This window comes from Lagenorhynchus albirostris, chromosome 11, assembly GCF_949774975.1.
Source record: "Lagenorhynchus albirostris chromosome 11, mLagAlb1.1, whole genome shotgun sequence".
In the NCBI taxonomy this organism is placed as follows: Eukaryota; Metazoa; Chordata; class Mammalia; order Artiodactyla; family Delphinidae; genus Lagenorhynchus; species Lagenorhynchus albirostris.
Window position 1 is genome coordinate 10,731,356 of NC_083105.1, and position 23,364 is coordinate 10,754,719.

Sequence of the window (23,364 nt, forward strand, 5' to 3'; positions counted from 1 at the left end):
AACCTGCTGTATAAAAAATAAATAAAATTCTAAAATTAAAAAAAAAAAGAGTGACCCACAAATTGGCCTATGAGACAGAAATGAGTGATGACTCTTAAACGAGGTCTGTGGTCAAATAAGTTTGAGACATATTACACTCTTCTCCTACCTTCCCCACCCAAAAGCACAGTGCATGCTAGCAAACTAAAAGCTCTGACAAGTCCTGCAAAAACAATATTCCAATTTGTTTATACCAGACTTTCTGAAACATATTTGACGGCAGAGCTGTTTTTTGTTTTTTGTAAAATAATGCCTACCTATGAGGAACACATGTTCGCAAAACAATGCTGATTTGATTCAATCCCTCTTCTTTTTTAAACAGGGGAACTGAGGTATAAAAAGAGGGAATAACTTGCCCAAGGTCCCACAGCCCATCAGGAAAGGATGGCTGAAGCTGGAACCCAGGTCTCTAGACCCTCAGCCATGTCCTCCCAAGGCACCATGGCCCCAAAGAGGGACTTCGGTCCAACTCAGGCCCCGGGGTGGAGGGATTCCAGAGCCTAGGGGCAGTGCATGGTCAGGTAGGTGGGTGATAAAAAGCGCCCCTGGGTGCTGAGACTGTTTAATCTTTTAAAGCAGTGCAAAGGGAACCAGGAAATGTGAGTGGGCTGTGGGCCATGCCCACTTCAGGGTGGGTGCACGCGCTCCATCCCCTGAGCTAGGGCCCATGGAACATGCCCACTGCTGCCTGTACCCAGGCCGAGTGGACTGACCATGTGACCCACGACAGCAGCCATCACAGACGGAGGCTGCCAGCATGAAGGGGTGTGGGGTGGGATGGGTGAGGGCATCCAACCCCGGGAACCCCTCCTCAGGCCCCAGGGTTCTACCCACCTTTCAGGCCCTGGCCGAAGGCCCGAACCCACCACAGACTGGCAGTTGGAGGTCGAGGCACCGAGCGGGTCCTCAGGGGCGGCTGGGCGGCGCGGCAGGTCGCAGTAGGGCGCCTCAGCACTTGGAGGGCTCCCGGGCTCCTGAGACAGAGTCGGAGAGGAGGCAGCTCGTTGCCCACGTGGGGGCTCCCCTCCCCCTGTGCAGCCCCTCCCCCCACCAGGCGGTGTGGAAGAGTCTCCAGACAGCTCCTCCTGGGATCTCCACTTCTCAGGGAGAGCTGTCCATCAGACTGGAAGTGCTCCTTGGGACCCAAGCTGGGGGCTGGCAGAGGTACAGGTTATGTGCATGCGCACATGTCTACAGGTATGTGTTCGTATAAATTCCTGCCTGTGTGCAAGTATGCGCATGTGCACGCGTGTGTATGCATGTCTGGTGGGTACACTGATGTGTCTGTTTGCGTAAGTGCATGGACGTTTGTTTATATGTGCTTATAAACATGCGCATTAGCATACCCACCTGACTTGTGTACACGAGCAAGCACGTGTGTGTCGGCACATAGGTATGAGTCTGTGCCTGAGGATATGAAGGGCACTAAAGGATCCAAAAGGGTCTTCTGTTGCCAGAACTCAAGGATGAGGAGGGAGAGGGAGGATTAAGCTAGTCCGGAGGATGAAGGAAAATGTCTGAGGCAGGAAGAGGTCGTCTGAGGGAGGAGGAGATGGGAAGGAAGACCTTGGAGAAAAGGAGAGATGTGCGCTCCTAAAGGAGGGCCAGGGGCCTCCAGGGCTGGAAGGTCAATGCTCCAGGGGTTGGGGTCAGGGCCCCCGAGCTGGCTGAGGGTTTCTCTCTCCCTCCTGCCCTGAGCAGGGCCACACCTGCGAAGGCTGGTGCTGGGCTCACCCGGGGGAACGGCTGCTCGCCTCCGGGAAGGCCCCCCCATTCCTCCCCACCTCCCAGGGTGGCAGGGCCCTCCCCCCGGTGAGGGGGACAGCGGCCACGGCACCCTGCACCCCGCCTCCTCTCGGATTACCTGGGCGGCGGGCTCCGGCAGTGGCGGCTGGCGGCTGTCAGCACCCTCGTACCCGGGGGGCTCCAACTCAGGCCCCCACGCTGCTGCCCTCCCAGGCCCCGACTCTGGGCCGAGGTGGCGGCAGCCGAGGCAGTGGAAACCTTAGAGGGGCCGGCTGCGGGAGCAGGGGCCCCTCATTACTGTTTCATAAGCCGGGGCCCAGCCAAGAACAATGCAGGACATGAAACCGCAGGAACCCGATCCTCGCGGCTCACCTGAGAGCGGGGCCGGGCGGGGGCCTGGGCCCAGGCTCCCTGGGGACCTTGGAGCCCAGAACCGGGGCGGAGGCCACAGCCTGGCCGCAGCCCTGGGGTGGGCACAGAGTCTCCGGGTTCCAAGAAGGCCGCCACTCTGGGACCTGGGCAGTGCCAAGGAGTGGGGCTGGGGTGTCTGCCGCGCCATCCAAGCCAGAGAAGGAAGGCCCTTCTGGATTCAGTTTCGCCCCCTGCCCGGGAGCCAGATTCTGATCAGCGCTCCATAGCGGGAGGTGTCAGATCTGCAGCCCGGCCTGGCGCCTTGGCTACCCTGGGGACCTTGCCGCGTGAATAAGGAGGGAGCGGCACTCTGGGCATCATCGAGGGGTCCCAGCCCAGCTGGGCCCGGCAGGAGCCCCAGCCTGTCGTGGTACCTCCTCCCTGCCTTCACCTCCAGCCCCCGTCACTACCCATCATCCGCACGAGTAGGCCCAGCAACTAATCCCCAGCTCTGATTTCCTGTCTGGCGGGTCAGCACGGGCTCTGGCCTCAGACAGTCATCAGGCCCAATCCTGGCGCCTCCACTTCCCAGCTGGGTGACCTCAGCCCAGTGACTTCCCTCTCTGAGCCTGGTTTCCTCATCTACAAAACGGAGGTGATTAATGGACCCACTCCCTAGGGGTGTTATGAGAATTAAATGAGTTAATATGAGTAAAAGGGCTTAGAACACCGCCAGGTCTGTACATCTTAAATATAATAAATAATGTAAAAACATTCAATAGAATTTTATTAGTGTTAAGTCAATAAAATGTTAAAGACACTTAAGAATAGATGCATTGAAAAGGAATGTGTGGGGCCTGGCATACAGCAAGACCCTCCCCTCTCCATCCAGAACCTGGCCATGACCTGGTCTAGGCTGTGTGATTTCCAGGGATAAGCCCTCCTCACGCCTCCCAGCCTGGGAGACTCAGCTGAGAGCAGAGCAGAGATGCATCCAGAGCCCAGGATCATGGGGAGCTGGAGCAAGCTTCTGCGAAAGGTTTGCTCTGTGACCTGGGGCCCTTTCTGCATTTTCTTTTTCTTTCTTTTTTTTTCAAATAAATTTATTTATTTATTTATTTTTGGCTGCATTGGGTCTTCGTTGCTGCGCGCGGGCTTTCTCTAGTTTCGGTGAGCAGGGACTACTTTTCAATGCGGTGCGCAGGCTTCTCATTGCGGTGGCTTCTCTTGTGGAGCGCGGGCTCTAGGCGCGCAGGCTTCAGTAGTTGTGGCACATGGGCTCAGTAGTTGTGGCTCACGGGCTTAGTTGCTCCACGGCATGTGGGATCTTCCCGCACCAGGGCTCGAACCCATGTCCCCTGCATTGGCAGGCAGATTCTTAACCACTGCGCCACCAGGGAAGTCCCCGCATTTTCTAACATAGGTGAAGATGTCAGAACTGGCTCTAGCCCCAGGTGATACCTTTATCAGGCCCCTCAGGGATGAGTGTGTGCTGGAGTGTAATTAAGGATCTGGCTGGGGGATGCTTTTTTAACACACAGATTTTGGGACTCTACGTGTTTGAAACTGTTCATCCATGAGCAGGACTTTGATCAGCGCCAGATCCTGATGACTCGAAAGCCTCTATCTCCTGCAGAGGTCTGGCTCCTGAGCTCCTCATATTAAGTAAACTCCTCTCATCTCCAGTGTGTCCCCCAGGCACCTCCCACTCACCACTCCAAACAGACCTCCCATTCCAAGAACTCTGCCTCAGAAAATAACACAGCAGTCAGCCATGTTCCAGTCTCTCCACGTTACTCATTTACCAAATCCTTTAGATTCTCCTATTCAGTTAGTTCTGAAATGTGTCCATTCGTCTCCATCTCAAAACCTCCAGCATCAGGGACTTCTCTGGTACTCCAGTGGTTAAGACTCCATGCTCCCAATGCAGGGGGCCTGGGTTCAATCCCTGGCTGGGGAACTAAAATCCCACATACCGCAGCTAAGCCCGCGTGCCGCAACTAGAGAAGCCCGCGTGCCGCAATGAAGACCCAGTGCAGCCAAAATAAAATTAGTTAATTAAAAAAAAGTCTCTGTCACCTCTGATATGAGTAATTGCACTTTTTCCTCATTGGTCACCTTGTTCACTCTCACTCCCTGCTGTCCATTCTCTGTCCTGCAGTCAGAGTGACTTTTGAAAATGCAAATCTGATCACATCACTCATCTGTTTAAAATCTTTAGTGGCTGCCCATGCGTCTCAGGAAAAAGTCCAAGGTTCTCAGCATGTCCACAAGTCCCCACAGGCGGTGAGACCCAGCCCCCACCCCATTCTCCATCCTTGGCTTCTCTCCACCCTCCAGTGTGCCTCCTCCTTTCTGCCTCAGGGGCTTTGCACTTATTGTTCCCTTCCACTCCTCTTACCCCAGCTTCACTGGCGATGCGCTCATAGCCCTTACCAAGCAGTTAAAGTATCATTTCCTTCGAGAAACATTCCCCGAATGCCCTATCATTTACCCTCATGCCACTTGCTGCTCCTTTACAACATTTATCACACCCATGGTTAAAAAATTATTTGCATGATTACCTTCTTAGTCTCCATTTCTCTTGCTAGACTACAAGCCCATGAACCAGGAACTGTGTCTGTTCTATTTGTCACTGTTTCCCCAATATCTAGCATAATGCCTGGCACATTTTAAGCACCGATTCAATATATGTGAACACATGAGCTGGCCCAACTGGTCTCAACTGGGAAGTGGTGGGACTGAGACTAGAACTCAGACCTGTCTGAATCCAAGCTTCTCCTCCTGTTCCAGGCTTGCCATCTCCCCACCCATCGGGAGAAGGTCATTTGCATGGGAGATGGACTCAAAGGGATTTCAGGCAACTGCTCCCTGAACTTGGGGTGAGGGTAGGGGAGCTGTTTTTGGAGGTATCAGGACAGGTAGAAAAGAATCTCCCAGGTTGACTTTTCTGGTCGGGAAGGAGGAAGAAAGGAAACGAATGTGTATCGAATTAGCCACATGTGACTTGGGCTAAGCAGGGCCAGATGCCCTGGGTGAGAAGACTTGTTGCCCCACTTTACCCATTAGGAGAGTGAAACCAGAGCAGTCAATGACCCAAGGTCACACAGCGGGTAAATGGCAAACCTAGGACTGGAACTCTGGTCTGCTTGGCTCCAAAGCTGAATAGCAACTCGCTTATAATGGCCACCTCTTAGAAGCTAATGCCTGCACGGAGATGGCGGCCAGGCTCAAGGGGAGCCTCGAGTCTCACTGAGAATGACACAGAGCCATGAGGGGGTCAAGGCTGCAGCGCCCTTGGAGATTCACAGTCCCGTGCTTCGCATAGCTCTGGGTTTACTCGGACCAGGGCTTAGCCTGAAACCTCATCCTTCACAAAGTGAGAAAATGCCTCCCCTTTCACTCCTTCAGTACTTTCAAGGAGAAAGTCTCCAGTGGATGTGTGTATCTTTAATGGCTAACACCTACCAATCTCCCTTTTTAACAGAGAGACAGCAGGGCTCAGGCTCAGAACCTTTAGCTGACAACACTCTCTAGTTAGAATTTAGTGACATTTCTGGGTTGGTTTTTTTTTTCCTCTTTTATTCTTTCCTTTGAACCTTCTACATAAAGAATATGATTCTAGTTTTCTATTTGTGGTGGTGATGTAAAGTTTTATTTTAATATAAGTGAAAAAATGCGTATTGATTTAATGGACAGTACGGTAAGTAATAGGTTATATGAGGCTTGGCAGAAAAATCGTAAGAGCAGGAGGAGAATAACTGGCATTTGAGAAGCATTAACATGGTCCCACTCATTGAACAGACTGGGAAAACTGAGGCTCTGACCACAAGGAAGGTCAGTGTCTGAGTTCAGCTGCAAGTTAGTGGCCCAGCCAGGGACCCCCATCACAGACACCCCTGTCCCAAACCACCACTCAGGAAAGCCTGCCTACCTGATGCCTTGCTCTGTGGGCCTCCTCAGGGTGGAAGCAGTTTTGACAGCATCTCTGGGCAAGCACATTAGCTTCAAAGTGGTCACAGGGGGCATTCCCTGCCACCCCCTCCATATCAGTTGAATCAGGCCAGGGCAGCTCCTGCAATCCGATGGTGGGGCCTGGGAAGAATTAGGGGTCGGGGGGAGGCAAAGATCAGCTGACTGGCTGGCAGTCCACCCGGACTCCAGCCCCAGCTTGCCCCCAGACCGCCAAGGACCAAGGAAATGAGGTTATCCATCAATTCTTTCACCTGGTCACTTATTCACTCAACAAACACTCATTAAGCACCTCCTAAGCACCAGGCACTCTGCCAAACATTTGACATGTGATTTCTAGTCGTTACTGCAGTGTTGCTCAAAGTGTATTTTGAGGACCCTGCATTAGACCCAGCTGAGCTGCTCATAACATGCATATCCCCAGTTCCTTCCCTGATCCACCCAGCCAGAATCTCTGGAGATGAGGCACTCATACAAGGCATTTATACAGTGCATTTTATACATGTCTCCTAGGCGATTCCAATGCACCCCAAAGTTTGAGTACACTTGCCTTACAGTTATCCTGCACTGTAGATAAAATTAATGCTAATTTCAGATGAGGCAACTAAGTCTCACAGAGATTCCATAACTTGTTCAAAGGCCCAGTGGCTGAACTGGATTCAAACCCAGTCTTCGTGCCTCCCCATCCTCTCAGAGGTGGGCGTGAGGGACACTGGATCACACTGCCGACTCACACAGGTCCCTTGGGAAACCCTGAGAGTGAGGCAAGTGGCCAGCCAGGTATTTTCAGAACTGAGGACAAAATCATGGATGAAAGCGAACAACATAAGGTCACTCTGCAAGTCTGGCAGAGCTCAGCCAAAGAGAACCCCTGGTGTTGTGCTGAGCACAGGGCTCTTCCTCTGGGCGCCACTGAGGGCTCCAACTCCATGCCCTGGCGGGGCGGGGGAGCCCCGTCAGAAGAGTGACTTGAAGATGCTCTCCTCACCCCAGCAAGCGGGGTGGGGTGAGAGGAATCCATATCCCCAAACACACATGCACCTTACTGTGACCCCAGGTCGTCTGCTCATACCTGTCGAGTTTCCTCCAAAGCGTCGCAGGGGATCTGGCCTTAGTTGCCAATCTTGGCGGAGAGCTGGGGAATTTCACATCCTCCCCTGGGGCAACCAGGGAGAAGATTCCTGGCTCCTTCACCATCAAACCTGAGGAAGTGGCAGGGCACGGTGGAGGTTGGGGGCACCACTGGCACTTCAGTGGCCCCGGGGTCTCCAATTCTCCCCAAGCTGTTATCTCCCTGCGTCGTTCCCTGTTCCCAGTAGTGCAGAGAGTAGGCATCCGTCCTGCCCAGCCTGGGCGGTTCCTTCCCAATCCCGCCACATAAAGGAGCAACGCCTCGGACTGAGAAAGCAGCTTAATCCCCTGTGGGCGGGTGTGGGGTGCTCTTATACACATGCCCCTCACTGCTCCCGCTTCCCCCTCCCACCCCCAACCAATTGGCAGAATCCTTCTCTAAAATGCACTTTAGGTGTGGATATAACAATGAAAAACCTTCAGCGGACATGCATGCCCCACCCGGGGCATGGACCCCTGGACCTCCCTCCATCCAGCTAGTCAGACAGTCCCTCCTCGTGTCCCTCAGCCCTCTACCTTTTCCCACTAGCCTTTCCTCCCTCTCAACCTTTCCGCTCGCGGTACTAACCTCGGCTCGGGTTTCCACACACAAGGGGGTGCTGGGGTGAGGTGCCAGGGGTCACAGCCTTTCTATTTTAACAATGAATCAGAACGTTGCCTTGAAGGTGGACGAAGACCACGCCCCTGCCGCTCGCATAGGCTCTTTCTAGGTGCTTCATTTACATGAAGACCTTGGGATTGGACAACCCCAGGGCAAGGGGCGGGGCGGAGGCGGGCGGCGCCCAGATGCCTCAGAGCGCCAGACCCGCTGCACGCTCAGCCCGAGCAGCAGTGGCAGGGTTCCCAGGGGGTTCTTGAGAGGGCTGGCACTGGCGGTTCTGGCTCTTTTTAATCTTTCCCTTCGGTTCGTTCCCGCCGCAGTCTCCTAGGCTGGCTTTGGCTCTGCGTCTCAATTTTCTTATCTGTAAAATGGAGGTGGCAGTAGTTACCTGTGAGGATGAAATGAAATGCCCAGGGGTTTTCGACCATTTGCACAGCCATTTGCACACTTCCACTGATGTGGAGCTCACTCACAAAATGCAAAGCTCCTCCTTTTTAAAAAATATGCCTTCTTTTCTAACATTCTGCACTATGCCAGCTTCTATTCCAAAATCTTTACATCTATGAGGACGTAGTAACCTGAAGGATTAAGTACCAAGATCCTCATTTCACAGCAACTAGGATCAGAGAAATGAACTAATTCGCCAGTGTCACCCAGCTAGTAAGTGGCAGAGCCAAGACTAAAACCCTGGTGTGTCTGGACTCCACTGGCCAATACAGAGCATCTTCATTCACTAGTTCACTCAGACATTCACAGGTACCTGGTACATGCCAGGCCTGTGCTGGGCACCAGGGATATGGTAACATGAATAAAACGTGGCTTCTTCTGAGAGGGGGAGCCCACTGACCAGGGGGAGAGACAGACCCCTGAACAGGTCATCCTGGCACAGGACGGAGTGGGTGAAAGCACACCTTCATAACAAGGATAATGATCTTTCTGCTTAGTCCCAATTACTGTAAGCAAAACAGGGAGCAGCGAGGCTCTAGCACTTGTAGTGAGGCCATGGGATCCTGAGACAGTTACTTGACCTCTCTGAGTCAGGGGGTGGGTGGGTGCTTGGTTTGAGTTTGAAACTCTGGGTATGGCCCCAGCTCTCTAGCCCCCACCAACCAGTAAAATCTGGGGCCAACTCAGCGTGGCACTCCTGACACTTCAATTCATTCAATACTTACAGAGCCCCTACTTTGTCTGTTGTGTGTGCTGAGGACACATCAGTGAACAAAAGAGCGAACCTCCCATTTTTGTGGCACTTACATTCTAGTGGAGACAAACAGATCAGATCCCAAACAAGATAAAGAAGCAATACATGGAGTATGTCGGCTGGTGGTAGGTGCTAAGGAGAAAAATGAAGGGGTCAGGGGGTTGGAAGTGGCTGGTGTGGGGAGAGCATTTTTTTTTTTTTTTTTTTGCGGTACGTGGGCCTCTCACCATTGTGGCCTCTCCCATTGCGGAGCACAGGCTCCGGACTCTCAGGCTCAGCGGCCATGGCTCACGGACCCAGCCGCTCCGCGGCATGCGGGATCTTCCCGGACCGGGGCACAAACCCATGTGCCCTACATCGGCAGGCGGACTCTCAACCACTGCACCACCAGGGAAGCCCAAGAGCATTACTTTTTAAATAAGGTGGTCAGGAAGTATTTACAGCTGGATCTCATATATATACACATATATTTAGTCAATAAAACAATTCCAATGGCTCTATTTCTTAACATTACAAAAAGCCAAAAATAAATTATTTAGAAAATGTTAAACATTAAAAAATAAATAAGGTGGTCGGCGATGGCCTCTCTGAGATGGCGACCTTTGAGTAAAGACCTGGAGAAGACGTGGCAGTGAGCCTGCAGGTCCTGGGAAAAGCATTTCAGGCTGAGGGGAAGGAAGCAGTGAGGCTGGAGGGGAAAGAATAAGGAGGTGAGGGGGAGAGTCAGTGGGTGGGATTGGTGGGCTGTCCTGAGTGCTCTCCGCAGCTCTGGAGCTACCTGGTTGCATTCCTCCAGGGCAGGGAAAACAGTTGTGGTGGGGGGGATCGGGGTTGGGCAGCAGCCAGGGTCCTGAAGGGGGCCGGTGAGCCAAGGGTGTGTTGGGATGAGTGAAGGGGTCTGTTGGAGGGAGCCCCTTCCTGTGGGGGACAGTGGTACTTTCATCCCTGTGATGGGAAGGGCAGCTACAACCCCATTGTACAGATGGGAAACTCAAGACTCAAGCAAGTTGCCCAAAGCCACCCAGACCCTCGATGACAGTGCCTGGTCTGAAAACACAAGTTCTGTGGGATGGCTCAGGGCATAATGGTGGCAGCCAGGGCAGCGTCCCACTTGTCACCATTTAGCCCCAGCCTCCCATTCCCCTTTCTGCTCCCTGAAGAGTCTGTGCCTGCTCACCTCCACCCCTTGGCTCACATCCTTCCCCTCGGCGCAGACATACCTCTTCAGGGATTTGGGGAAGCAGAACAGTGAGTGACAGTTCTAATCCCACTCTACCCTCCTGAGCCTCAGTTTCCTCACTGATCAAGCGGGAAGGGTCATCCCAGGCCTCCGGGCTCACAGGCCTATTGGAGTGTCACATGGTCTGGGCAGACAAGGTAGCGATGCAGGGGGCTGTGACCCAGTGGAGCAGGGGCTGGAAGGTATGAGTCTCTAAAACGGTCATCAGGGCTGGCTCCAGCCCAAAGCTACCTACCCTGTAAAGTGGTGATCCAAAGCCTGCAGAAGCTGAAGCTGGAAATCTGAACTTTTATATAAAACCTCAAAAAATTTTAAATATGGCTAAATCAAATTGTTTTCAAACATTATGTGAGTCAAATCAAACTAACCCTCAGGACTTCTCTTTTATGCAGTGTCTCTGAAATGGTAAATCACAGATTTTCATCCTTTAGTTATGACTTAAATGCCCACCCCCTCCAGGAAGCCCTCCCTGGCTTCCCCAGCCTTAAGTGAGGGCTCACTCTGCCGGGCTCCTGTGCAAGACTCCCGTTGTTCCTGGGGTGTCTTTCACATTGTCGACCATGTGAGTGGCGCCCCCTGGAGGTAAGATCCTGGATCTCCGCCTCCCGTTTCTTTGGGTTTGTTCAGCTAGTCCGGCAGTGTTAACCAGTGTTAACGTAGGTATCTAGGGTGTGACTTATTTCTTTGCGGAAGGACCCATGGCTTGGGTATATCTACCTTCTTGATCCTTCCCTGGAGATGTACATGTGCCCAGCCAGAGATGACCCTCAGCTTAAATCCCAGCTCCAACTGAGAGAGAGTGAGCAGTTAGAACTCAGCTGAAACAGTGTCCTGGAGGACATCAGGGTAGGGTTGGGGGGCATCTCAATGTGCCTCACCTGCAAAATGGGCTTAATGGAATTCCCTACCCTGTGGGGTTATGGTGAGAACTCAGTGAGTTGAACCAGGTAAAGAGTAACTGGTATACAGTGAGTGCTCAATAAGTGTTATCATCTCTCCTCCTCTCTGTCCCTATAGAAACAGCTCAGGCAATCTAAGTCCCTGGAGGGCACGGACCACCCTGTCTTGCTCACCAGTGTATCCCCAGTGCTAACCACCCAATACCGGTGCTTTACTAAGCACTTCCCTACCAGTGCTCAGTAAACACTTGCTGAGAGAGCAAGTGGTACCTGCATGAGAGGAGGGTCTACCCACCCCTCCCCCGGATTATTGCTGGAGGGTCTTGGAGCTTCCAGTCCCCCTGGTGCACCCTGACGCTGCCACCAAGGAGATTTCTCTCAAATGAATCCCTGACTGACTCTCCCCAGGCTCAACCCCCACTCCCAGATCGGAGGCTCCCGCTGCCCCAAGATAAGGGTCCAGATCCTTAGCTCAGTATCTGAGGCCCTTAAGGGTCTGGTCCCTGCCGGCCTCTGCAGCTTTCTCCTCTCCTCTGACCACCCCTCCCCCACCTTTGCTCACCAAGGGCTCTCGGCCTGCCCATCCCCTCTCCCATCCACCTGGCCAAGCCATCTTCCAAGACTCCTTTCAATGTCGCCTCCTCTCTGTTCTGTGCCCCCCGGGCCTATACTTTATTGAACCGACCTCCAGGGTGATCTCTATGTGTCTGTCTCCCTCATGAGACGTGAGGATCATGTCTTATTATCTATAACGGGGTAACTTTTGATATAACTTAACCTGAGACTCAGTTTTCTCAACTGTCGAATGGAGCTAGTACCCACTTCACAGTGCTGCTGTTGAGTTAATGTCATCACTGGCACATTGGAGGTGCTTGGTAAATTTGTTTTCCGTCCTCCTTCTTTTGGTTATTTGCCAATCATGATGGCTAAGGGGGAAGGGAGAGGGCAAAGCTCACTGGACAGGGAAGGTTTCAGCAAGGGCCCACGGGAGATGGCTGTGGCGATGAGGAGAAAAAACTAGATTCGGGGAAGGGTGAGCTGTGACAGGGCGAGAGAGTCATGGACATATACACACTAACAAACGTAGTAAGGTAGATAGCTAGTGGGAAGCAGCCGCATGGCACAGGGATATTGGCTCGGTGCTTTGTGACTGCCTGGAGGGGTGGGATAGGGAGGGTGGGAAGGAGGGAGACGCAAGAGGGAAGACATATGGGAACATATGTATATGTATAACTGATTCACTTTGTTACAAAGCAGAAACTAACACACCATTGTAAAGCAATTATACCCCAATAAAGATGTTAAAAAAAAAAAAAAACTAGATTCGGAAACTTGCAGACAGGAAAGAATGGCACTAGGGCCAAGAAAATCTCAAAAAGATTATTTCAAGGGTTACGTGGGAACACCTGTGAGGAGGGGGAATGGGTCCAGTGTAATCCAGCCAGAACTGGCCAAAAACCTACAGCGATTCAGGTCTTGTTTCAACAGCAGAAACACAGAAATGACCGACACAACTTCCCATTCAGAAAGCTCAGGGCCTGGCTGGGGGGAAAGAGGTAACCAGGTTATAATACGTTCAGTGTTTAAAAGAAAGAAACGCAAAGTATCCCGGGAGCCCAGATGGAGAAATGACTGATTGCCAGGTGTCAGGGAAGGCTTCCCAGAGGAGGCAGCTCAGAGCCGAGGTGAGAAAGGTGGAGGGCAGCGTGCAAACACCTAAAGGGCTTCTCTGGCATCTGGAGGAGGCAGATGTTTGCTCAGAACAGGACGGCTTTCCTTTTTTCTTTTTCTTTAATAACTATTTATTTGGCTACGCCGGGTCTTAGTTGCAGCAAGTGGGATCTGTTAGTTTTGTTGCAGCGTTCAGGATCTATTTCCCCGACCAGGGATCGAACCGGGCCTCCTGCATTGGGAGCACGGAGTCCTAACCACCACTGGACCACCAACGAAGTCCCAGGAGGGCTTTTCTAAGATGGACCTGCTCACAAAAGAGCAGGCAGTAAGCCCTCCGAGCTCAGGATGAATTGGGAACCCCTCCCCAGAGTCCTCCACACAGCTAAAGGGAGGGCAACAGCTCAAGTCTAGGGAACATCAAGGTCAAGGGGTTTTTGGAGAGGAAGGAAGCTGAGGCTTAACATCAGATCCCTCCCCTCCTCAGTTTCAGGCGCTGGCGGGCAGCTCCACCCAGCCTGCTCACCTCAGCCCCCGGGGGAGAATCAGGCCACCCCAAAACGGATCCTACTACGAGAGTTCTTTCCTCTACTGAGCTGAGGCCTGGCTCCCAGTAACCATGGCCATTGCTCCTTGTTTTACTAGCACAGGCCTGACCCATCTGGGAAGTTCAGTGCGGTAACAGGAACGTCTGGATGAGCGTCTGCTATGGCTTTAGTTCCACAGTTGGATCCCCTCTGGACAGCCCTTTACATATTTGGCTCCTGTGTAAGAACCTGCTGCTTGCACCCCAATACCAATTCTCCCATTAGTAACGCAATCCCCAATTCTTAGTGGGTACACGGTTTTCCAGAACAGACCACGGACCCCAGCCTTCCCTGCAACTAGGAGCTCCCTCTTCCTCCTGCCCTAAGCTTTTGCCGCCTGCCTAATAGCACAAGCATCAAGTGTTCCTAAAAGGAGGGCCCTGACCTTCATCCCTTCCTCCTTCCTGCAGCTGAGGGTCAGATATGATGGCTGAAGCTCAGGCAGCCATCTTGGACCACGAGGTGGAACCCATGTGCTGAAAATGGCACAAAACAAAAAGCTAAAAGCCTGCCATCTCCATTCCAGGCTAGCTACCTTCCATCTTTGTTAACCTGAGAATTCCTCTCTTACATAAGCCAGTTATTTTAAAATCTTGTTTCATATTATATGTAGCTAAATCTAATCTTTCCTGATTAACCTCCTAGAGGTCCCAAACCACAGGGCCCACAGGATGGGGAGCGACAGGAAGAATCCAGGTAGAACATGGAGAGAAAAGACAAGTTCTCCAGAGAGTTCTGACTCTATCACTTTCAATCTTAGGATTGGCAAAAATTACCATGATTCAATTTCCTTGGTCTGCTGGTTTCCGAGGGCACACGTGGGAGAAAGTGGATGAGAACTTAATACTAGTAAACATTACAAATATAGGTTTAAGTTGTAAAACATCCTATGTCATTGGGGGTGGAGAAGAGAGCCCGGCATGGTGTCTCAGCGGCAGCCACGCACACACGGAAGACACACCTGGGAAAGTCAGGAGCCGTGGGAAGAGGTTCATGCACGTGGTCTCCCTTCAGCCTCCAGGCAGGCCTGCGAGATAGGTGTCTTATGACATCTCACACGTGGGGAAACAGTCCCAGTGAAGTCAGCAGTGAGGAGCTCACACAGTGGGCCAGCGGCTGAGCCAGGACTCAAACCCCAGCCCGGCTGTGTGTGCGGATTCCCCGGGCTCATCTCTGCTCCTGATCACAAGGGGCTGTGAGGGAGAGACTCACTGCCCCGGGGCAAGTACCAGAACCACCTGGACAGCTTGTACAAGCTCTGCCCTCTGCCCTGGATAGAGGCAGCCGAACGGGGCAAGTCACCCCACCCCAAGCACGGGGAGGACAACAGGAAGGCAGCAGGGAGAGCAGGTGGAAGGAGCCAAGAAGCCAGGTGACCGGGCCTCCCAGCCACAAGCCCTGAGCTTCGCACTCCCACGGCCAGGTGTGGCCTTCAGCCCCGCAGCAGCCAGCACCACACGGTGGGCTGATGGTGACAGGGGAGAACGCCTGCCCAGTGCAGGGCCAGGGCTGCTCCTGGCAGCCCCGCCACGGGGTGAGTGGAGGGGAAGGCCTGCTCTGCGGACCCCCCATCCCTGCTCCCCTCCTCCAGGAGCCCCTGCGCCCCACGGCTGAGCAGAACCTGCGCTCCCCTCACACACACTCACTAGTGCATCAGCTGCACAGGGGCCTAGAACTCATGTGTCTTGCCTTTGCAGTCCTAGTGTCAGGGCCCGACACAGCTCCACTAATCAGGGTGCAACCTGAAATTCCTGTGCCCTGGCCCAGAGTCACAGGAACCAGTCAGCGCAAGTGGGGTCTGACAGTCTCCAGAACAGATGCTCCGGCTGTCCTCACTGGCACCACATCCACCTGAGGCAGCTGGACCTGGATTCTGCCACCAGCCCAGCTCGGTCAGGAGAAGAGCGGGGAGTGTGAGTGACGTGGGTCACTAACAGGCTGGCTTCCATCGGCTCTGAAGCCGCACCTGAAGGTCTCCCTGGAAGAAGTGTGAGAAAGCAGCAGGCCTCACTGAGCACCAGCCGGCCTCACGAGGGGCTGCTCTGAAAGGGCCAGGCCTTCAGGCGAGTGGAGGTGTATTTTCTTTACAAGGGACTAATTGCTCCTTCTTTGTGGGGCTCTGTCTGGGAGCTGCTGGAAGCCTGGGGCAGCTGCCCAAGTTTGCAGGGGTGAGGAATACTCCGGGACTTCCCCGTCTCCACCCCTTCAACGTCAGCTAAGGAGGCCAACAAGGCCAAGGAGAAGGAAGAGGCAAAAGGTCCCAGCCAGGAAAAGGCAGAGCCCAGCTCTGCTCAGCCACTGGCCCAGGTCCCAGAGCTGCAGGGAGGCCCTGGCCTCTAGCAGTGGTGGCGCCGGCCTTCACCCGGGTTGGGGGCCCGGGCCTAGCGCTAGCGTTTCGTGCCCACAGGGAGGACTGCTGGACAGTGAGGATGACCCACACTCCAGCAGCTCCCTCCACCCCAAACGCCTACCCTCGGCATGCGGCATGGGGGCCAGGGACAAACCGTCCACACGTGCGCTTACTTTCACAAATGTAATCAAGGTTCGGTGGGGTATACATTTAGGAAGATGCCCCAAACGTGGCCCTGGAGGCTCCCCCTGGCGGATGCCAGCTCTCAGCCGCCTGCGTCGGCTGGAGTCTAAGCCCCAGGCCGGAGAGGTGCTGGCCTCCCAAGTTTGGGCTGGGGAGTCAGCGCCTGGGTGCAGGCTGGCTTACGGGACAGCCAAGCTGGGACAGGACAGGTCCTTGCAGCTGAGGCTGGGGCACGGCCTGGGTCTCAGGGCTCACTCCCCGCTGTGCCGGGCTTGGCCTGTTAGCCGGCGGCGCTGGGTCTTACTGGTACGAGTGGCGCTTGGGGGCTTCTTGGTGGAGTCCTGGGCCCGGCTGGGATGTTTCCTCCTGACCTTCTTGCGCCTGTGCGCGTGCAGTGAGGCCGTGAGAGAGGAGATCCTGTGGGAGGGCGGAAGGCTGGTGAGGCTCGGGCCTCAGTGTACCCTGGGGAACAAGGTGCGGGTGGAAGTTTGGGCAGAGGGGTGACTGATGGCCCAGCTCATGGAGGGGAAATCAGGACAGGCCATGGACAACATTCCAAAGGCAGCACGCTCTGTCCCCCGAGGGCCTGCCAGCTCCTCAGCTCACAGCAAGAAAGGCCCTTACCCCAGGCACTAGGGGTACCCAGGGTCAGACATTCTCAGGGGGTGGAGATGGGGGGCAGTGAGGGAGACCACTTGACAAGCAGAGCAGAGGGCTGCCCAGGGCCCCACACGTGCCCCACACCACCCACCACAGGTGCCCTCACAACGCCAGCCATAGCAGCAGGCTCACAGGGGAGGACAGGCCAGGGCTCACCGCTGGGACAGCAGAGGGTCTCTGGACTTCCTGCGTAAGGCTCTGGTCGGCTTCTCCGCGGATGACGCCCCCTCCTCAGACCTGTGCCCGGCCCCTTGCTAAAGAAGCACAGGAGAAGGACTGTCAGGGAGCAGTGGATCGAGGGGCCTGGGCACCCTGAGTAGTTGCGGCTCTGTCGCGTGGGGGCATGACCTGCCGCCTCCCTCACCTGGGTCGGGGCTCAGAGAAGGCCGTGGGCAGAAAGGCCACGTGTGCCCTAAAGCAGGAATGACACGGGCAGAGCTGGATTCCAAAGTTCTCCACCACCACAGCCTACAGTGGACACACTCAAACACTCACAAATGAACGAACTCTAAGACGGAGACGAGACTGGTCTTTGCATCAGACCTTACAGAAGAATGAGCACCAAATACAAGGTGAGTGTGAGCTCAGAAAGGATGCAATAAAGAGGTGGCCCTCGAACTTAAGGACACCGTAACCCATGCTCGGGGCTGTGGTTTACCTGGTGACTGTACGTGCACATGCATATAAACCCCTACGCGACCCAAACACAAGTTTAACTGAAACAAACGTTTCATAAGACAGCACTTGCTGTGATGCTTTCTGATATTTTCAATGGTATTGTGTTCCTTTTCTTTAAAAAAAAAACGCTGGTTGGAACTTGCTGTGACTCCCACCCCACAGATCAGGGCACAGAGACACACCGTGCAGTGAGTGATCACGATCAACTGCTCTCTCGCCTGCTTCTAGTGGATCCACCACTTTTATCCTCCACAGCGACCCCACGAGGCAGCTGCTATCATCAGCGACCCCAAGGTAGTGGTGAAGAGAAGCAGACAAGGCAGAGAGACCTGCCCAGGTTCCCACAGCCACTAGTGGTAGAGCCGGCCCCTGAAGCCCCAGGCTCAGGGCTTTTGTCCAGGCCCTGGAGGGTGCCCCAGAGGAAAGAGCCCCTCACACTGGAATCCCATGACATGGACCCGCACTTAGTGAGCCCCTGGCCAGCTAGGTTGCCCCTGTGTCCCCTCTTCCCTGGGGCCGCGAGGGAGACCCACCTCAGGCGGGGGCAGTCCGAGCAGCCGGGCCGCTGAGAAGTCCAGGTTGCTGATGGTGGTCACGGTGACCGTGTGGTTGAGGTGGTCGTACTGCACCGGCTCTGTCTTTGCTGTCACCAGCCGGTCCAGTTCGTCTGCCTCCTCTGTGCGAGTGGGCACAGAGCCAGGCCTCAGCCCCAGGGCACAAGTAAGCAGGCTCCAGCCACCGCCCCCTGCCCCCAGCCCTGGAGTGCAGTGGCCCCCCCTGCTCTATCGGAGGGCATCCAGGAAGCCCCCAGCTCCAGAGCCTGGCCTGCAAATGCTGTAAATGACCCCCAACTCTTCCCTTCACGCTCCAGGGAGACCTCAGACCCCCTGGTCCCCACCAGGACAAAGCTGGAGCCGCACCAGGAGCTGCTGCTTCCGCTACCCCTCCACCCCCAGTCCCTCCAGGCCTCAGAAGCTGGCCTTTCTGCTCATGATCAGTTTACCAAGAGGTTTGGATCTCCTCCTGGTCTCTGATCCGCTGACGTTTAGAGACAGCTGAGGACTACCCCTGGCTGCCAGGTCACCACCAAGATCCCTAAAGCAAGGGACGTCAGCTTCTGTGCAGCCCTCACACCCCTCCCCTCCCACCCACCAAGGCATAAATAAACTCAGCCTGTTGGCTATTCGCCAGGACAGGCCAAGGATGGGATTACCCAGCGCCTCCTCTCTCTCTGCCAGCATCTTCAAGTATTCCCGGTGGCGCTGAAACCAAAGGGAAGGGAACATGGTGAGTATAGCCTCTTAGCCCAACCTCAGGCAGAGGCGCTGCTCACCTCCAGGGTGAGTAAGACCATGGCTTGAACAGAAAGGCCAGGAGATCTCACCGTAAACCTTCCCCAGACCTGGGCCCACGGTGTCTCTATCTGTATAAACTGCTCCCCAGGCCTGCCCACACCTCCCCTCATCCCTGCAGGTGCCCCTTTTCGGGCCATCGAGGCTGCAAGTCCCCTGGAAGTCAGAGACGCTCTCCTGCCCTCTCCCTCTGCACCTCGTCCCGGAGCTTCTTCTGCTCCTCCTTGAGCCGCTTCTTGATCTCCTCAATGGCTGCCTTCTTCCGCTCCACCTTCCGCTTGTGGAAGCCTGTCAGGTACTCCCTACAGCAGAGGGGCAAGAAAGAAAGTCAGGATACAAGGAAAGAAGAGCTTGCTCCAGAAAGAAAAAAAAAAAAAGAAAACCTAATACTGCACTCACCATGTGCCAAGCACCATTCCAAAAATGTACGTTCACTCATGTAATCCTCACAGCAACCTGCGTAGTAGGTACACATCCCCATTTTACAGATGGGAGACACTGAGGCACAGAGAGGCAAGGTTACTTGCCCAAGGTCACAGAGAGTGTAAGATAGGGAAAGAGAGGGAGATGCTGCCTCTCTCCACTCACTACCCTCCAGGGCTCTCAGCTGCCAGCAACAGGGCCAGGTGGTGGGCACAGGCTGAGGGCCTCTGAATCTAGAACAGGTGAGGGTCCCTTCTTCTCTGGCAAACTCCATTACTCAGTGAATTAAGCCACTTCCAGTGGGGCTTTTAAGGCCACCCTCACCCAGACCTCCACGAACTCTCCATTGGACCAACCCCCCATTTGCCCAGGACCCCGCCCCCGGACTCATCTGTAAGTTGTGCTGATTCCACCCTGAGTTTCTTTTTATTATTTATTCATTTAATAAATAAATAATATTTATGTATTATTTTTGGCTGCTTCGTTACTGCGTGCGGGCTTTCTCTAGTTGCTGCGAGTGGGGGCTACTTTGTTGCGGTGCATGGGCTTCTCATTGCAGTGGCTTCTCTTGTTGCGCAGCATGGGCTCTAGGCGCATGGGCTTCAGTAGTTGTGGCACGCAGGCTCAGTAGTTGTGGCTTGCGGACTCCAGAGCGCAGGCTCAGTGGTTGTGGCTCACGGGCTTAGTTGCTCCTCGGCATGTGGGATCTTCCCGGACCAGGGCTCGAACCCATGTCCTCTGTATTGGCAGGCGGATTCTTAACCACTGCGCCACCAGGGAAGTCCTACCCTGAGTTTCTTGATGCTTCTTCAGCATTTCCCTCCCTCCCTCTATCTGATCTCAGCCCCTCTCATCTCTCTAGAGCCTGCTGCACCATTCCCATCTGTTCCGGGGCCCAACGCTAGGCTTTTCGCTGACCCACTACCATATACCCAGGTGGCACTCTGAGTGGGGGACATGTGATGGGCTGGACGCTAAGGCTTAGGGGTCCGACTCAGGGATCCCGAGGCCTGGCGCGCACACCCCGAAGGAGCTTAGTAATCGCCTGGCGAATAAATGAATTTAAGCCACTCGTTTCATTCACTCATCGTTCATCAAAAGCAGCTGAGTCTGCTGCGTGCGGTGCCGCCGGGCTGGGCTAGGGAGGTCGAAGCCACCGCTCAGAGACCCGAGCTCCCCGCTCTCGGGCGGCGCGCACAGCAGCGCTAGGCGGGTTGGGGAGCCGAAAAGAGAAGTAAGGGCGGGGCGGACGATTCCATTCCTCTGGGCTGGGGGCCCAGTGCGCCCGCTTCCTTCCGCGGGAGCCTTGCACCACGCCCAGAGGGCGGGACCGGAAGGGTCCTCCGCGTGAGCGTGTGCCGGCGGACCTAGCCTTAGCCTTGCTCGGCGGCCCGAAGAGGATACAGTCCAGCCTTGACACTCACCGCCGCTTCTCCTCGTCGAAGCTCAAAATGAGTCGCGGCCGCCGGCCGTCGCCATCTCGCCTCTTCTTCTTGTTGCGGCCCATAGCGGTGAGGCCTCGGCGGCGCCGCTCCCTCTCACCTGATACTTCCGGTGTAGCGTTTCCAGCCTCCCGGAAGTGCCCGCAGAGACGCCCCGCAGTTCCGCTCGCCAGGCCCCGCCTTTTAAAGGGGCCGCCCAGCCCGTCTCCCTGTCTCTCTCTTCTGCCTGTAACAGGCAAGATTCCTGCCCTTCCCCAACCCACCCCCGCGACTCCCAGTCCCACTCCCTCTCTTAGACCAACAACGGTGAGAGCGAGACCCAGAGGTCCCAGCGCCTAGCACGGTGCCTTGCACACAGTAGGTGCTCAATACAGAGTTATTAGTGAATGGCCGAAGATTGCTGATCCTTCTTTTGATTTGGATGTCAACTCCGTGGTGGTCTCCAAGAGCACGTTTCTGGAGCCAAACTACCTGGATTAGAATCCTGGTACCCCAGTTACAGCTGTATGGTCCTGGACCAGTTGCCTTCGCTGTGCCTCAATCACCCTGTTTGTAAAAGAGGGCTAATCATACTGACTTGGTAGGTATTGTAAGGCAGTGGTTTCCAAACGTTGGCGCGCATCAGAATCCCCTGGAGGGTTTGCTGAACCCCAGATCGCTCGGGCCCACCCCAGAGTTTCTGATTCAGCAGTTCTGGAGTGAGCCCCAGAATTTGCACTTCAGGCAGTTCTCAGGTGATGCTGTTGTTGCTGATCCACAGACCAAATGTTGAGAACCCTGATTGTGAGGGATAAGTGTGTTATGTAGCGTGTATGTATAACATAATACATGCCACACATGTGTTTGCTACACAAGCCATCACCCCTCTCTGTGCCTCAGTTCCCCAAGTATGGAGTTGGGATGTAGTAACACATCCTCTACTAAAAATGAGGGCATGAATGTGAAGGCAGTAAGTAAAACACCTGAAGGGGAATTTTAGTAGCTGGGATTGTATGCCTGAATCCCCCATTCTCAACTCATCTGTGCTGTGTACTGCAGACAAGCTGCGGCCCTTGCCCTTAAGGACTCACGGGTTCACAGGGTCAATGATCATTACAGTCCAGGGGATGACACCTCTGCTGTGAGATTCACGGGAGGCCGGAGGAGCTCAGGGTTGGCTCTTCCAGTGTGGAGGGCTTCCCAGAGGAGGTGACCACAGAACAATCTGGGAGTGCGGATAACAGACCCTTAGGACCCAATGCTCTTCTTTGACAAGTGACTGGAGCCCAGAGAGCAAGTAAGCACACACATATTGAGTGCCTACTGTGTGCCAGGCACACAGGGAAGGCAACTGTTATCTCAACTTGTCCAGGGTTACACTGCTGTTCTTTGGTAAAGCTGAGACTTGACCTGAGTCACTGGCCTCATGGCCCAGCATCCTGGGGCGCTGGCCTGAGGGATCACTCTCCAGTAGCAGCACACCCGCTCCGGGGGCAAGACGCAGACCCTGACCATGAGTTTTGAAAGGAGCTAGGCACACAGTAGGTGCATCTCTCCACGAATGTTGAACCCATTCCACAAGGGTCCTCCGCCTGAGGGATTCCACGTTGGGCACTGAGAGGAAGTTATCCTCAAATACAGGGCACAGCGGGGGGCTTCAGGGTGATGCACAACTGCCCCTCTGCCACCCTATAGTGGCCATGCCCCATGCCACCCTTGGCACCCTCCTCCTGGGAGAAAGCATTGCCTTGGATGCAGTGATGCCCCCCAAAAAGATGCCCAGCGAGCCGCCTTATGTGGAGGTTCAGAGATAAGTGACTTAAGCAAAGTCAACCCATTATTAAGCGGTGTGCAGCGTCATCCTCAATTGCTGCCCTGTGTGTGGAGTGGTTCTGCCCTCCCGGAGCTTCCGGTCAGGCGCAGAGACTGGGGACCGAGTAAGGAGACAGCTGCTTATGCAGGACCTCATGTGGGGAGCTCTGTACAGTCCGCCCTCGCAGCCCACCGGGCCCGAGCTGCCAGCCCACGAGTGGTTCAGGGAGGTCACATCTGCGAAAGCTCCCAGTGCAGAGTGAAGCTCGCCACTTCGGGCAGGTGCTGTTGCTCCAAACTCTTCCCTGGGAGTTCCAGGTCCCCTTTACTCCAGGAAAAGAGATGCAGGACTGGCAACCCCACCCAGATTCCAAAAGCTTGAGAGCCATTTACTGCAACTCACGGTCTAAAACACTTCCCTTTTTAAGTCAGCTTCTCCTTGACATTATTTTTATGTTTATTGAGCCCCTGCTGTGTGCCAGGCACAGCAAGAGGTGGTACGTTCTCCGTAATAGAAATGATGATGAAGATGATGAGCCAAAAGAATTACGGCAGCTGCCATTAATTTAGCTCTTTACACGATTATCTATTTTGAGGTATGAGTTCCATTTTAATGAGGCCCAGAGATGTGCAGTCACTTACGCAAGGTCACACAGACAAGAAGAGCAAGTGCTGAGGGTGAAGCTTGAGTGGTCTAAGGGCAGAACTCTGCTTAGTTTCTCTGGACCCAGTTTCACAGGCTCTTGAGACACCGAGTCTTAAAAGAGGTGAAGGGAACCAACAGTTACGGAGCTCCTACTATGTGCCAGGCACAGTGTAGTTCCTACGTTATCTCAGCTGATCCTTGCAACGGCCGCACAGGGTGGATACTAGTACTAATGCAATTTGATAGATGAAGAAACATGTTCAGAGAGGTTGATTAACTGGCCCAAGGGCACACAGTGATAGAGCTGGGGTTTGGACACAAGTCTGTCTGACTCCGAGCCCAGTTTCTTTCCTCCACTGCCAGTGGTCTCTCTCCTTATCTGCCGCAGGGCTTTCCTCTGT

At 54.4% G+C, this 23,364-nt stretch overlaps 2 protein-coding genes and 1 long non-coding RNA gene across 11 annotated transcripts in view; 1 reads left to right on the plus strand and 2 right to left on the minus strand.

Annotated features, from left to right (window-relative positions):
* Positions 1–15,812, minus strand: part of TRIOBP (TRIO and F-actin binding protein) — a 125,772-nt gene extending 109,960 nt beyond the window's left edge. For 3 of the 8 annotated variants that reach the window (XR_009543238.1, XM_060164460.1, XM_060164462.1), the window contains exons 1-4: positions 7,808–8,201; positions 7,181–7,310; positions 6,071–6,231; positions 874–1,013 (exon numbers count right to left, since the gene is read on the minus strand). Coding sequence is in view for 6 of the 8 variants with exons in the window: in XM_060164460.1 (XP_060020443.1) it covers positions 874–1,013; positions 6,071–6,184 (254 nt within the window). In the remaining 2 variants the exon portion in view is untranslated. Of the gene's footprint in view, positions 1–873; positions 1,014–6,070; positions 6,232–7,180; positions 7,782–7,807; positions 9,369–14,399 lie in introns of those variants that run through there. The other 5 variants (XR_009543239.1, XM_060164463.1, XM_060164458.1 and 2 more) reach the window with 4 other exon arrangements.
* A 145-nt stretch (positions 15,813–15,957) lies between these two features.
* NOL12 (nucleolar protein 12) lies at positions 15,958–20,657 on the minus strand. 2 transcript variants are annotated; one of them, XM_060164473.1, is made up of 7 exons: positions 20,509–20,657; positions 18,858–18,963; positions 18,523–18,571; positions 17,843–17,985; positions 16,788–16,885; positions 16,166–16,388; positions 15,958–16,118 (listed from the first exon to the last, which is right to left on the minus strand). In XM_060164473.1, the coding sequence occupies exons 1-6, from the start codon at positions 20,589–20,591 to the stop codon at positions 16,223–16,225; spliced, it is 645 nt and encodes a 214-aa protein (XP_060020456.1). In that variant the 5' UTR covers positions 20,592–20,657; the 3' UTR covers positions 15,958–16,118; positions 16,166–16,222. The 2 variants fall into 2 exon arrangements, with proteins under 2 accessions (XP_060020456.1, XP_060020457.1); XM_060164474.1 differs by lacking the exon at positions 20,509–20,657 and adding an exon at positions 19,061–19,428.
* On the plus strand, positions 18,511–20,152 carry LOC132528596 (uncharacterized). Its single transcript, XR_009543241.1, has 2 exons — positions 18,511–18,596; positions 19,947–20,152. It is a non-coding gene; the product is annotated as an uncharacterized LOC132528596 (long non-coding RNA).
* Positions 20,658–23,364: the final 2,707 nt, after the last annotated feature.